The 16,312-nt window shown below is 38.3% G+C and overlaps 1 protein-coding gene across 1 annotated transcript in view; it reads right to left on the bottom strand.

Moving 5' to 3' along the window:
* ABCC4 (ATP binding cassette subfamily C member 4 (PEL blood group)) overlaps positions 1 to 16,312 on the bottom strand; it is a 156,213-nt gene that overhangs the window by 126,746 nt on the left and 13,155 nt on the right. Inside the window, exons 3-8 of the mRNA XM_064440683.1 lie at positions 14,163 to 14,283; positions 13,280 to 13,504; positions 8,509 to 8,598; positions 7,905 to 8,068; positions 3,619 to 3,744; positions 543 to 792 (exon numbers count right to left, since the gene is read on the bottom strand). Coding sequence (XP_064296753.1) covers positions 543 to 792; positions 3,619 to 3,744; positions 7,905 to 8,068; positions 8,509 to 8,598; positions 13,280 to 13,504; positions 14,163 to 14,283 — 976 coding nt within the window. The remainder of the gene's footprint in view (positions 1 to 542; positions 793 to 3,618; positions 3,745 to 7,904; positions 8,069 to 8,508; positions 8,599 to 13,279; positions 13,505 to 14,162; positions 14,284 to 16,312) is intronic.

Below are 16,312 nucleotides of genomic sequence, written 5' to 3'. Positions count from 1 at the left end.
GAGCAAACATGACTATTTTTTATACACAGCGCACACTACACACAGCAAACCAATCAAAAGTCCACCTGCCAAACACAGATTCTTGCATTACTAATGTTCATCCTTATTGAATTTGAGTCTTTGCTCCAGTACTGAAAGCAGCCACAAGACACCAGCTAGGGCTCACACCTGTCCTTCATAGCTCACAGGGTAGTGCAGTGCACGTTGAACATGAATATGAATCCAGCTCCCATCTGCCTGCTTTGTCCTCCAACTCCCAATCCCAACATGCCTGCATACCCGTACACGTGTTCCTCTTACTTCAAAAATGTCTACACCACTTCTTTGCGTGTACGCTCTTCTCCTACATTTCAGCTTGCCCTGCAGTGCATGTCATGCTTTTGCACATGCATACTCAGCAACATGTTCAGCTTTCAAAATAGGTTATTTCATTAAAAATCCCAAACTGTAAAACTAAAATAAGGCTGCTTTGGTCAGTGACATTAAAACAATGTTGGAATAACAGGAAGAAATCTACATACCATTCAAATCAATAACCATACCTTGATTCGTCGTATGCTAACCACTGCCTCGGATACTCTCTCAACAGCCGCAGGGAAGAACAGAGTTACTGTCAGTCTTACTGCACCATACAGGGACACCGCAACAAACACCCGACTTGCAGAGATAACATTGCCAAGTAGTACATATGCCATGAAAGTCATGAACACTGTAATTTTGCTTGCCACAAAGAAAGAGGCTAAATTCAGTCCTCGAAGATAGGAGCTTTTCATAATCATGGCAATCTCCTTCCTAAAAATGCAAAATATAAACAATCACATCAATATCTCTCATTACAGTTTCCCTCAACAACAGGATGAGGGAAACCCGCTCTCACGGTTTTACTTTTATATCCTTTCTCCTTCCCTCACACCACCCCAACTCATGTGTAATGAACTGTAAAGAACGTATGTTATATGGTAAATAACAAAAGAGAATTTAAAAGGCTTAGAAATTGAGTGGGGAAAATTATCATATTTAGTATCTTAGTAGCTATAGAAAATACTTTTCAGGGGTAGAAAACTAAAATACCTTTTTTTTCTGCATTGGTCAAACTAGTATTTTAATTCAGATTCTAATCTGCTTCAAATCTTTCTGGGTTGCATACAAGAGCAAAGAGGTAAAAACCTCTCTAATAAAGGCCAAGCACCCTCAAACTCCTCATCCTTCCAATATCAAAGTCCAGTAGTGGAGTTCAGTCAAAAAACTCCTGAAAAGATCGGCACATACCCTGCAGTTGAAAAAAACAGGGCAACTTCCAAAAGATCAAGAGTTCACCCATGGCCCAAGTATCTGCCATTATTTAGCTGCAGCTCCTCAAGCTGTATCACAGGATTTGCAGTATTTCCTTTTATCTCAGCCTAAATCCTTCCTGATTTGGACCCTGCTCATGGCTTCTTTTGCTCTAGGAATTCTGGTTTATAATTCAAAAAATACCGATCTGTGAGGCCAATTGTTCTACCAGCCATTACCCGAACTAAACAGTGATTGAAATACTGCACAGACACATAAGTCTCCCTCCAGCAACTGAAAAGCTGCTGATGCGTATGTTCTCCATTTCTGCTTCAGTTAAATTTCAGTTTCCACTTCTAAATGACTCATCAAGTCCAATCCTCAAAGTGTTACTGCACTATCTACAATGTGGATGCCATCAGGCTTAACTTCTCATTAAAATAATAGTTCATCAAAAGAGCCACAACAACTTACTCATTCCCCATATATTCTAATCTCATCTGCTTAAAATAATATAGAACATAAAATCCTGAAACAATTCCTAATTGTTCTTCCCAAATATTCTGGCAATTCTCAGGGAAAATCTTGATCATTTTGATTACCTTCCATTTGGAACTAAATACACTAAGATTAGAAACTCAAGTTACGATTATACAACTTGAAGTAAACTAAGTCCTCACTTAACAGAGAGAAGGATGCAGGATGCACTACTGGAAAACTAGTTAAGCAACTTTCCCACTATACTTGCCAAATTGGCTGAATTGACAGACTTTCAAAGAGTCTCAGAGACTTATTTTTTCAGCTTAAGGGCTCACAATCTCTGCTCTCCTCCAGAGTACAGTGAAAGAACATTTGTATGTAAACTATTTGAATTGGGTCTAATTCAATTAGTTTACAATCCTGGATGAAACTCTTTTCCCACCCTCTAATAATCCTTAATAATCCTCTCACTATCTGTGGATAATAAGCAAGTTCTTTGTGCAACTCTCCATAAACATCAGATAAATTACAGCCTACCTGCAGGCTGTATATAATACACCACACTGTCTTAAGGCACGGAGTTATATAAAAGGAAACTGATATGGACAGCCACAGGAAAAAAGAGCAACAGAGGAGTTCAGATGTCGTCTTAGCAACTCTCAAGGGCCACCGTGGAAATACCAGGCAATAAATCACCTGGCTGAATTTAAGACTTTTAACTACAGTTTTCCACAGCGTAGTTAAAATAAAGAAAGAGGCTCAAGGTGTGTTTTGAAAGAGCTCATTTCTCTCCATCATTAAAAAGGAAGCCTCTAATCCTAACGAGGTGTTGAACTTGGAAATCTTAAGTTTAGTGATGTGAATACGCCCATTGAAGAATATTTCAATAAAGAAACATCCTCTCTGGCTCCACGCAAGAGAGAAAAGCTTTCAATCAATCAAGAACATTCAATCAGCACAGGATCCTAGAATCTGAAGGAGGAAAGGATTATGTGCGTGGGAAGAAACATCTCCGGGAATATTAGCAAGTTTGCAAGCCTGCACGTGGATGTAAAGGAAAAAGAATTCCTTTAAAAAAAGGAATTCCAAATAAAGCAAATTTTAAAAAAATTAAAAATCAGAGAATCTACAGCTAGTAACAATCTTCTACTCATATGCTGGAGAGGGACAAAACATGAAAATTAACTGATGAGAAATATGCACCCGAACTCCTACGGTTATCCTTTAGCACTGAATGTTCTTATACTGTCAAAAAGCACAAATATTGATTGAAAAATCGAATTTATGAATACGTTTTAATCAGATGCTGAAGGACCTCTGAAATGAAATGTCGTAAGATACCAAACTCAGCTGGCCTTGCCAGTTGAACAACTAGGGAATTTCTGAGCTGCTGTCTTTCTCCCCTCCCCCCTTCCCAGACAGCTTGAGTAATACTTCGAAAAGCAGAAAGGGAAGCAGAGTACTGCCTGAGGATGCTACCACGTAGGACAGAAAGTCAGATTCCATATATTTCTCAGACAAGAAGTGTCTGCTTATTGGTTCCTTGCTATTAGTTTACAGAACTGTGAGGATGAAGTTGTTCAGTTACAGCTACTACAGTTCATTAGTTGCTGGTTTTAAACACAATTGTAAAAGGAAGCATCAAAACCCCAGAATTTAAAAATATCAGAAGGTTGGTGGGTTTTTTTTCCTGTCCCCTTAAGATATATTTGCATTCCTTCAGTCTTGCTACAGAAAGTTTAACAAAAAAAGCCAAAGAAGTTCAGGTAAACTGCACTTTAAAGCACAAAATAATGCACTTATTGACATGTAAAAAAATGGAAACACACATAGATTGTATACCAAGCAGTATCGTTCCAGGATTACCTTCTCAAACCATTCACAAGTTCTGCAAATGATTTTTCCCACGCATACATCTTTATTATCTTCATACCACTTATGACTTCGTTCATGGTCCTAATCCTGACGTCTGTTAAGGCAGCTGTCTTGCTTCTGTAAACAGCACAAAGTAAAAATTTTCAGATTCTCAAAAGAAGAGAGACTATTTACAATCGCATAACATACGCACATTAATGAAGTTTTTGCTTTGACTTGTGAAGAGGACTCATATAATTGTAATTGCATTAAAAAGGGTCTTCCTAAAACAGTATCTTAAGGCTGATACACAGCAGACAGACCTGGTAGGTCTGTATTGCTGGTATTCCCTATTCTTAGGGAACTGTGAGTTGATTCAATGTTCATAATTGTATGTCAGCTCATGCAAACACATGGTATTCCTAAAACAACATATTTGCGTACAAAATACCATTCAAATAAAAAAATTACAAATATTAAACTTAGAACTAAGCAAAAATCAGAAAATCACTTTAAAAAATTGTTTTGAAATGCCAGAACAGCAACCCTTCCCATAAGGCTCTTCTGATGTTGTTAAAGAAACTGGCCTGTTTGTGTCTTTTTAAGATTAACTCTAGCTGAAGCAAAGATTACTTAGTACATGAGCTATAATTTAGGAAAGCTAATCTAGATCTGGTTTTGTTCAATAAATATTATTTAAGCATTAATTGTAATTAACACTGAAGTAAATATATCTATTGTAGTCCCACATTATGTTTGCACTAATGAACAAACTGGAAAAAATATATATAATTAAATAATAAAGTCACAGTTTTAATTAGGAAAAAAGCATTGGAAGTTAGAAGCCATGTAATGAATGCATAAACCATGATAATAAAACCTATTACAATTCTGAATTCATTCATGTAGACAAACATACTTCGCTCATAGCGAGCTATGGTAGTCCTTATTTTGATAAAACATACCTTTTCCTGATAAATTACTTATTTTTGTATATACCAATGAAAATTAAGATTCAGAGATCATATTTTTTAAAAAAAAAAAGCTCTTTAGAATGGGTGGCTGGGTTTTGTCAGCTTAACCTTTCCCCTTTAACATTTCTCTGATGCTCTGGGAGAAACAGCCATGTTTAGCACTTATCTAAAAAGAATTTCAGGCACCAGCTTGTCATTTAAAAAAAAAAAAAACCAACCACTTCTCAGCACCAGCATTCCCTAAATGCTGGGATGGTCGAAGCACAGTATTAAGAAATATTTACACAAGAAAACTGACAACAGAAATGTAGGAACTTGGCCCTAATACAAATAAGGCTCCTTATTAAGGCTGAGGAAGATAGCTTAGCCTAAACCAACTGTACTGACATGGAACGATATTATCTTTGCTAAGACCTCTTTTCCTTTTCCAGAAAAGAAACAGTAAAAGAAAAACAATTCCTCAAAAAATATGAGAGCTCATCCTTTCTTCCCCATACGCACACCACCACTTTTGCCACTGCAAAAGGTAAAATTTAGCACGTGTTGTTCGTGTCTCTGCAGCAGCAAACAATTCTCACCCGCAATCTTCTGAAACCTTTCAGACCTAACTTCCAGGCTTGGTCTCCAGATAACAGAAGGTTGAAGGTGATTCAAAATAATGAAGTTAACGGGGTTCTTTTTAAAATGTTGTGAATCAAAGAGACTACATTTCTCATAAACCAATTTCTCAGTTTTCCCACTGAAACGTTATCATAGTAACCATCATCTTTCAAATAGCTTTAAAATGTTCAAAAGATTGTGGGGGAGGGATTTTTCTTTCTTTTTCTTTTTTTTTTTTTTTTAAGTTACACTCCTCTGCATTGCAAAAAGCTTATTTGGTACAGACATACCAGATGCCACAGACTCAGAGACATTATATAATAGTTTAAAGTACACAGATTTCCAGCACACTGATGGCAAGTTACAACAGGGAAAGATGTGTCCCTAGTTTTGAAAATATTACATTCAGAGTACATGCAGATCAGGATGACTGGGAAACATGCTCACACAGCACGCCTAAGAGCGCAATACAAAAGGACCTAAAAATTCTTCAAGCGTCTGAGAAGTCCCCTCTATGATACTAATAATCATTCTAAATTAAGCAAGCTACAGAATTCCTTTTTGCTTTTATGAAGCACATTTGGCAAGTTTTAATCGCGTCTGACAACAGTTCCACAGTTTTTCTCTTTTATAAAAATTAAAAGTGCATTAAACAAAAGTATTACATTTGCATGGCTAAGCAGTGAAAGGGCTGAGTTCTTGTGAATAAATACACGTAATATGGTCTTCAGTCCAATAACTGATCTATTTCTCAAATAATATATTTGGTCACGTGTATTTTGTAAAAGTTCTAGTACTTGTGCAGGTAAAAGCAATACTGCATAATACAGTGTATACCATTGCATAGGATACTGAGTCCGTTTCTGCAAACTCCTACGGCTCTGAAGCTAATGCCTGCATCATAAACTGGTGTGTGTATATGTGTTTACAAGACTGGGTCACAAGTACAGTGCTGAACAATAGCACAAATTAGCTGCCACACCGAGCGTGCCTGGATTTTAGCAAAAGCTTTAATCCTTAAATTACTTCTTCACAGACCGATTTCCTTAAATCCATGCAGATTCCCAGCAATTGTCATGTGAACACACTCATTAATACAGGGCTGGAATCCATTTCAGTTTTTCCATTAACTCCTTCCGTTTGCTATAGATTTCTGTTCACAAATACAAAGATCTGTGCACACGTAGACAAGCAAAAGTTTTCCTGGTTAACAAATCCTTTCCCTTAAACTGCATCCAAACAAGTGGCTGTAACGAATGGGGGGAAAACCCAAACATTGCATTGCCACTGATTAACTTTTACACTACATACCTTCGAGAAGGGATTTTTGTCACCTTGTTGTCTGACCCTGGATAAGTCCCTTAAACCTCTTTGTGCCTCAGTTTCCCATCTGTAAAATGGGGATAATAATGCTTACTGCCACATATAAGGCACTAGTTAAGTGCGAAGTATTTTAACGACTGACTCAAAGCTGAAAACCTCAAAAACTTAAAACTCAAAATACCCAACAGTGAAGTAGTTTGATACTTATGCATGCGTATTACACATGCAGTGAAAATGCATATGTAAGAATGTATTGGAAGTGTTCTACAAACAGGTTTTATCATAGAACACCTAAGAATTTGACAGAAAACACTGAATGTCTCATTATTTGAGAAACAGCATGTGAGTACAATAACTGAAGACTATCACAGTGGTTACAAATAGAAGGAAGTCAACGAGTTGGTCTCATTTTTGCAGTTCTCAGCTCTCTCTTCATACCTAGCCAGGCAATGGCAATGCCAGTCCAATCACCTCTGGAAAACTTGTCTTAAAATACAACTTGAAAACAACAGTAACTCACTTAAAAAGTTTTACTTATCCAAAGAGCTAGAAGGAACCCGTTCACCCTGAAAACAAATGCAACAAAGACGCATAATACTACTAAGTGTATGCCTACACAGTAAAGGAACACAAAAATATTCCCATTTAGATGAAAAAGCCATTTATAAACTCATGATGTAAGTAGAACATGATAAATTAGGAGAAAAAAAGGAAGTTAGGAAGCAAGAACACTGAAGATAATTCAATATTCCCACTCAAGGCAAGTATTTTTCTAAAATTTGTCTGATAATGGAAAATTACTGCAAACTCATATCTCCACAGCCTACAACCTTACATTTCGAAACCTCACAGCTACAATCAAAACCATCATCATAATTTCCTCATTCTTTCTCTCTGTTCCTTCTCCTTTTTCCTCTCTGCATCTTTATCTTGGAGGAGAGAAAGCAAGATCTTTGAAAACGAAACCTTCAGAGCTTTCTGCTGCAACTCCTGTATCACCTCAGTAAGTCAAACTTATGACAGTACTGACAGTGTTGCCTTTGTAGTAACCACTCCCTAAGCATCAATGCAGGAAAGCAAAGCTCAAGGAGTTACACAATTCTGTGCCAAGATCTACAGCAAGGTAGCTACAGAAGTAGCCCAACTCTTTTACGGTATTGAACAGCTAATGAGTAGCAGGTATTTTCAGCATGTCTGGAAGACAGACCGCTTCAAGTCCCTAAAGAGGAATTCAGAAATATCACATTAGAAACTATGAGAAACATCAACAAAGATATAAGACAACACACAAAACCTCACCAGGCAGAAGCTGACCTCACAGCAGTGCTCTACCTCCATCCAGTATGCACGTTTTAAAACCCAGGACAGAAAATACCTACAACCCAACATGTGCAACCTTACCTTAGGGAAGAAAAAAGCCTCCCAATGCAGGTCTGGACAGGAAGAAGAATAATCAGAACTGCCATTCCTGCAAGACACGATGGGCCTATCTCCATCCAGAGAAGTACTGTTACTGCCACAGCTTGAATTGGTCCAGCCCACAAGAAGTGCAAGAAAATCGTTACCTAGACAAACATTTAAGAAACAAAAATTAGCTTTTTGGTCTTAGCTAAAAAATTAAACCCTAATAACACAAAGTTGAGGAAGCACCTTTGCCTGCGGCGGGTACTGAGGCATCCAATGAGAATTCTGCACCAGATTCAGACCTAAATGTACACAGAGGTGCCTAACCTCCAGAAAGTAAGCAAATTACCACACTGATATTGTTTTATCTTCACGCACCAACATTTCTCTGAGCTTAGGAAAACAGCAGGAAAATATTTAAGATGGGGGGGAAAGTATGTTTTCCTCCCATATTTTATGAGACTATTTCTCTTCCTATGATGTTCAAGAAATAAACAGAAGAAATGTTCGTAAAAAAAGTTTAGCCACAGTTGTAAACAAAAACTTCACGCAAACCCCACAATTTCTTTTGCCCCAAGGAGAGATCTGTAAGACTTCTTACCTGATCAAATTTGTTCACATCATTTGACAGAAGATTTACTATTTGACCAGTGGTAGTTTTTGCCATAGCTATGTTGCTGAGACGAAGTGCCTAAAAAAAATAATCAGCAGAGTCTCAAATTGTCACAGCTTATAGAGCACAGTACACCTATACACAGAAGACTCAACACAATTATACATGCCAGGGCAAAAGCTGAAAGCACATCTCAGCTTTTGCCTGATAATATCTAGGCGTAGTTCAAGAACCTAACTCACATGTTATCTAAGGTTAAGTACTCTGAAGAAAGTCCTGCAGAAGAGAGTATAAATAGAAGTCTAGGGAAGAACTGCGCAAACACAAGTGCCATAATGATCTCCATGTCTGAAGTGATTAAAAATGGGAAAATACCAACACAGCAAATTATTAAAACTAAACAAAAGAGCCTGTAACTTTTCATTTGCATTGACCTCCCCCACGTTATGAGCATCTGTTTGAAAAAGGAACCAAAAACTCCAGCTGAAGATCAAATTTAAATCAGGACAACATTTGGCCAATTGAAAGAAATGTGTTTTGAATGAGTTTCCTGACAGAAGAAAAACAACTTTGTTATTTATTTTACACTATCCGTTCTTGCTAACACTGCAAACTGTGCTTTCTGTCCTTCCAAATCAGAGTTAATATTCCTTTTCAAATTAATAAATATTTCCCTTGTTAATTACTCTTGTAAAATCATAAGATTTCTGAATTATATTAAGTTTATCACATGCTATGAAAAACAACCAGAGTAAACATCAAATACTTTTATAGGTTAATAAGGAAGTTAATCAGTGGAAAATAGTTATGTGATTATAAAATATGCTCCCAAAAAAATCACATCTGGAAATATGCAGTCTGAACATTACTGCAAAGATGCAAAATGAAATAGCTCAAAGGTGCAGATAACAGGCCTTGCTTCCTCCTACACTTGCGAGAAAGAAAACAGTTTTGCAGCACAAGTAAAAAAGTATACAAAACATTTTACTTGTTCTCCTCTAACAGTAATAGTTCACTTCTTAAAAACACTTCACATTTTTAGGCGGTACACATCTACTTCTCCCTCTCCAAACAGTTAGAATCATAGAATGTCCTGGTTTGGAAAGGACCCACAAGGATGGAGTCCAACCCCAGCTGTCATTAGGATTCCTTTTTGATCAATAATCTAACCTGAAAAGCACTAACTGTTTAAAAAGTATCATTCCAGTATTTTAAATCAGGTGCAAGAAAATCAGACATCAAAGTACTATTCAAAGCATCATTTCAAGCAAAGTGCCTTACATTTTCTTGCACCTCACTGTTGGGTTACAAAGGTATTAATCACAGAGAGAATCCCAACCCTAACTTCATTGAAACCAGCAGGCAGAAACATCCAAAACTCCACTAAGACATTACTCTGATATTTCAATAATAAATCTAGGATACTGTGTATATGAGAGACAAGATTTAGTTATTTGAGAAAATCATTGCTTCACTCCCTGTCTTAAGCCATTTGTCTCTCATACATTTGAAATCCCCCACAAAGCTGCCTGCAGGTAACGCAGCCACAGCACATCCACATTTCTATCATGTTTACTCCATGCCACAGATCAAGGCTGATAAGCTCCTAGAAAAGCTCCTGTTAGATATCCACAGACCACAATAATAGGTGTTCAAGTGGTGCGTGTTTGAAGAAGTTACCCACCGGCTGTGCTTACAGCACCTACGGCTACTAATTCCTTTACAACACAGACGTATCTGCTATCCGAGGTCCACCTGAGCCACCCAGGAGAGCGCTGCACTGGTGTCTTGCTAGCGGCCCACGGCCTGGGTGCCTCAGACCCGCCACCCGAGTCACCTTTCTGACCTCTTCCTACCTGTTTCAGACACAGGCAGCAAAAACAAGTTTCAAAATGTACTAGCCCGGTTCACTTTGGCCATGGCGGAACCATGCAAGCATCTCAGCCAAAAGAATCTGGGACTGATTTGTCTTCTCAGTGAAGAGACAGCCGTTTCCAGTGTCAGTGGCAATGAAAGTTTAGTCTTTTCTTCCCTTTCTGCTTCAAAACTACTTTTGGCATAGCATTGGGGTTTTTTTGTGGTGTTTTTCTGTTTTGTGGTTTTTTGGGGTTTTTTTAAGTGAAATAAGCCTTACATTTTCCTGGCTGAATAGACCTGTCTAGACTGCAAAGTATGAAGAAGGAAGTGGAAACATTGGACACAAAGCAACAGTTTTACTTATATAACTGATTTCTACCAAAAAAGTCTATTCAGCAGCAAGCATGCTTTCTCAAGGAAAATAGGTCTTAATTATATAAACTAATGAGAGCAGTTTGTAGGCTTGATGTCTCAAGTTAAACTTTTTTCCCCCAGATGTAATTGCACAGGCCCAATTTCAACTCTTTAACCATTATTTGCCTTCTGTACTCCCATCGTAGTGTTTTAATCTCTCCCTGCCCCAAATAGTTAATTAAAAAGCACATTAAAAAGGAAGAACTGACCATAGAAAGTAATAATATAACTGTTCAGTCGAGGAACTCCTGATACCATTTCGGCTGCTTTCTGTCTCAACCAACTACTGCACGACTTAAACTGCTTTAGCGTTTATTCTGAACCTCAAAGAGCTTCTAAAAGTTAAGTCTTAAAAAAAGAAAATCAGCCTCCCATAAGTAGCCTTTGGTTTTAAAACATGTTGATTCCTAACACAGATGGCATTTTTATTTTTGTTACAAGCTTCCTGTGTGCATCACGAATACTTCTTACTGATCACAATACATCTTGAATATAGGCTTTTTGCAAATGAGATTTTAACTTTCCAGGAAATGAAAAACGGTCTAAAACTTAAGAATTATGAGCACGTGAAGTTCTCTATTAAGGATTCTCCCTCATTCAACCCACCCATCCTTGCAAATCCAAGTTTTTATTTAGTACAGCAATTAACGAACACCACAGAAGTGCTGGTAAATTAGCATCCACATTCTTTCAAAAGCATATATGAGGATAAAGAGAAAGTATGACCTATCTATAAGCCTCGGATAACAAAGACAAACGATTAGAAACGTTTATCAATGTTCTGCTGTGACCTCAGCCTTCACCCTCAGGAGTAAACATTTATGAGATGAGGGGAGATTAATTTTCCATTTAATCACATCTCTAGAAATAAGGGTGCCCATTATAAACATTTCTTTTCCAAGCTTCTAAGCTACTATCAACACCGCAACAAACAACAGTGCTATATACATATTTCATGAATTTCAAACTCCGTTATGATAATCAGTTTAGTAAATTAATACCTTAGAGAGATGTTTATGTACAAGAAAGCAGTGTGCCATGTTAGAGCCAAGTTCCCAGAGGATAATTTCCAAGGTATGAGAAGAGGGAGGAGAATAAATATGTGCATGAAAAGCAATCAGCACTTACAATGGGGCCATTTTCACTCTCCTCACTTTACTGCTTTGCCCAAAACCTTTGCATGACCTATACCAATAGTACAAGCGTTTGCCTCAAGTGGATGGTACCTATGTTTAACTGTCAAAATAACATAGATTTCTTTACATTCTAAAGAAAGTTTAAAGTCCTGACCCTTCAATTAAACTTCTCTGAGGTAAGAAATAGCATATCTAGCACTAAGGGTAGAAAGATAGGGCATTTTCCCTTCCAGCATCCCCAGCAGGGGCTTCCTGCTTGGAAACCGAGACAGGCTCAATGGTTTGGGTATTGCCAACAGCTTCAGAAGTGGGAAGCAGATATTTAGAACTGGGTTGCTTGCTCCCCAGAGCACACCAAGGCCAGCATTTCATCCTGGATGTCACTCAACTCCTTCCTGTGGGTAATATTCGTAACTTCTCTTCTTCCACTTTCCATCTGACAGTGGCCTTGGCTCCTCCTGGAGTCGAGGACAGCTATTTCTTGATCAGGACTCACAGACAGCAAAGAAACCACAGCTTACTGAACATACATCCCTTTTCATACTTCACTGGCTTTAATGAAGGACTCCAGTACTTCCACAGTAAAACCAGTAATTGGTACTAAAAAACAGCTCTACCCTACCTTTAGGATTCACCTTGATTCTGAACCGTCACTCCTCTGCTCACTCCTCTCTTTCTTCCCCCCAAGCAGGAAGGATACACTAAAGGGACTTGCCTGTGAACTAACCTGATGGATGCCCTGAGAGAGGAGGGCAGCCTCTCTGACCCGCAAAGGAGGCAACTCACTAGTTCTACAGCACTGCTGGAATAAATATAAACAAATCCCACCATTAACCACAACAGGCCTAGGGTGGATACAGGACAGTGGAGCAATTTCCAGGCAACTGAAAGTGCTGAAGCAGATGGTGGCAGCCAAGCATAACGTCCTCCCTGGGGATGAAACTGCAGGGCTGGGTAACTGCCAGCATCCCCTGGGAGCTCTGCCCCTCCCCTGGTGTATGCTGATAGCCTCTTGCCACTCCAGCACACAACCCTTACACCAGCAATGGTGGCTCCTCTCCAACAGCACAAGCAGGTGAAGATCAGCAGCTCCTCCTAGGCTTTAGGGCTATTTAACTCACCACTTTCAGTAGGAGGACTGAAGCTGTAATTCAGACGCCGTATTACCAAAGAGAAAGCAAAAGCACACATATACCTTTAAAGCCCAATATGGAGTAGCCTCCATTACATTTCTACAAATGAGTAACTTCAATGGAATTGCAAGCAGGAACGCAACAAACAACTCCACTTTGAAACCCCTCTAATCAAATAGCTGTCAAATGCCAAATACACCTGTGAACAGGTTTGCTTACCTTCCGATAAATCATATGGCACATAGCTACCCTCAGCTTCATGCCAGCCCGCTGTACATGATAGAAGTATAAGTGGTGCATTATAGCTAGAATAAGCGTGCACACAGACAGAGCAGCTGCGTAGCAATATGCAAACTTCAAAGCTACCTCATCTGAGGAATCATAGTTTTCAAAATAACTAATAATTTTTCCCAAAAATATTGGCTGAATTATTTTGAGGGTTTCCTGAAAAAAAAAAAAAGGAAGGAAAAGAAAAGTGTTAACAATTTCATATCGTACCATGCTACCCAAGTTTGTAACCAGGCAAACAACACCCAAGTGCTGCCGCAAGTCATTTCCCCCATTATTTTGTCTTTATTGTGCTCTAAAACATCAAACAAATTTTCATCAACACATAATCCAAAAGAAATACGATCCACAATAAATGTAGCTGAATTTTTTAAAAGAACTCTCTCAATCACCAATATCTTTGATGTTATAAAAATTGCATGAATACGTATTACACTTCCATTTTTAAAGATGACAGTGTCTCCTTTACAGCAATTTACATATAGCAAAAACCCCTTTTTTCTGTGGGGCACCCCACTCGGATACATCAAACACAGCTAAGCCTTACAAAGCTGGTCAATGGCTTACAATGCCTCAAAAATATTGCACTGACATCAGCTCTCTGTTCCACATCCATAATCCCACAGCTGCAACTAAATTTTTTCAGTCTCTACTGGGCTGTAGCTCTGTTTTACTTTTCTGAGAGAGTACACGAACATTACGGGTTCTCTGAACAGCCCAGCATGAAGTCACCAGTACGTATCATGCAGTTTAAGAGGCCAAGTTTCATATTGCTGTTAGCTAAGTGTGTCATATCACATTTTACACCACTTACCTCAATCATTGTGAAAATTCCAAAAACTAAATAGGATTTCCAGTAACAAAGAATAATGGCTTTTGTTAAATGAGGTGTTTTTCCTCTCTTTTTTGCTTTTTGCACCTCTTTATCCCAGTACCTGACAAACAAAATGCAAACATGTTGGAAGACAGAAGTAAAATCATAAGGCAATTACCTGAAATTAGACTTACAGCCAGATTGCCATGATCACTTTTATATGACAAAAAACACAAAAGAGGTTAACAGTCATTCACATGAACATGTTGTGCTCGGTATTTTAGGCCTATTTGCTCTTGTGTAATCACAAACAACTCACCGCTGTTGACTGCTATCACCTTTGACATGTTTGCAGATGAGGAACCCTGTCTGTCTGTCTTTTTTCTTCTCTCAGTTCAGACAGACACTCACCTTAGTTAAGAGCCTATTATCATTTGATGTCCTGACTATGGACTAAACTGAGGTAGCATGTAGTGTCTTTATCTTCTTATAAGCTCTGCGTTTCCCTAGAAAGGTTGTGATGCACAATCCTTTCTCATGTGTGGCCCTTTCTTTTTAACACCACGTGCTTCTATGAGGACGAGGAGATATGACACAAGAGCAGAGGGAACTGCCTGCAGCAGTTTTGTCACTTAACACTCCCCACATCTCTGAAGGCAAGGATCACAGCAGCAGAGTGGCAAAGACCTTTGCATTACTGCATGCCTGCCCACATGTAGGACACAGTCCGTTCACATGAAAATCAAAGACAGTAATAACAACCATGATTTTAACAAGTATCAGAACTTAAGCAGACTTCTTAAAGCATGCTATTGTCAGACAGGATATTCCCCTTGCTTCTGGAGGCTAAATATTTTCTGCCAGGCCCTCTGACCTTGCTGGTTTGAGCGCTGAAATGAGTCTAAGGCGTGAACGCCAAATTATTTTGCAACAAGGCACACAAGTTTGAAGCATACAGTACGGAAAGGAAAACAGAACTTTTTCATTTTATCCTCTTTTTTGTCACAAGGCTTATAGAGTTATCGTCTAAATGCTTCAGAATCAGAATTGCAACTGTGTATATTCTGCGGGGTTTGTTGGCCCAAGAGAAAAGGCTACTTCCTTAAGTGGCTATTTATGAACTATACACTCTGCTTCTTGGCCAAGTACACTAAAGAATTAAAAATCACTCTCTTTTTTTGCATGCTGTATTCTCTACCATTTCCTGACTCATGGAAAGTGTGTGCTTTTACTGTAAGAATCACTGGAAAGAGTCCATCTTCCTCCACAGTGAACTCCCTGAACTGCTTCAAGACACATCCATGGACTTTGGCAAAGCTCTCCAGCTAGAAAGTTGTTAAAAGGTGCGCTCCTATCAGCTTATCACTATCCCTGTTTCTTTACTTAACCCAGTCAGTGCAGGGTGATGTAACACCTGGTCATAACCTTTTGGGTTCGGATTCTTTTTTACTTCTTGAGAAATATCTCTCATCCCAACCAAACTATTAGGAAAGCTGATTTGCTCTACCTTTAGTCTAAAGGCAAGAAATAGCAAGGCCACACTTTCTTAATACAGGGGCCACTTTTCATTAGGAAACACCTCTTCCCCTAATTATATTTAACAAAAGATTATCTGAAGACAAAAATCTCCTCTATTGCAAGGTTCAAGACAATTTACATGAACTGTTATTCTTGGAAGATATTTCGCTATTAAAAGAAAAAAAGATAGAACCTCCTGGGTTCATAACATTAATTGGTACACAATCCATGAAAGAGTATTTTATAACAAAATAAAAACACGTCCTAGACACAAGCTTTTAGATATGTCCAAGGCATTTTACCCACTTTGCCAGAGTGGCATATTTTCAACATACATATATTTGTATACACACATCCATAAAGGGTACGCAGCTGCCACTTAATTCCGTTTGTGCTCAAAAACAAGGAAAACACCCTAAAACTTCTTCCCTGCTTTTATTTTAAAAGTTTCCATAGCTATTCTACCACAGACCAGAAGACTCTCATTAATTTATTAAGGATTACTGCAGTAACAGCTGATGAAAAGTCTTCTTTTCCAAGCATTCTACAAAGTGACATTATAATTATTAATCACATAATGGAAATACTCTAATACTTTTTCACTAGGTGTAACCTGAAGAAATTAAAATGCT

The sequence above is a fragment of the Phalacrocorax carbo genome, chromosome 1, assembly GCF_963921805.1.
Source record: "Phalacrocorax carbo chromosome 1, bPhaCar2.1, whole genome shotgun sequence".
Lineage (NCBI taxonomy): Eukaryota > Metazoa > Chordata > Aves > Suliformes > Phalacrocoracidae > Phalacrocorax > Phalacrocorax carbo.
This window is presented reverse-complemented; position numbering and strand designations above follow the sequence as displayed.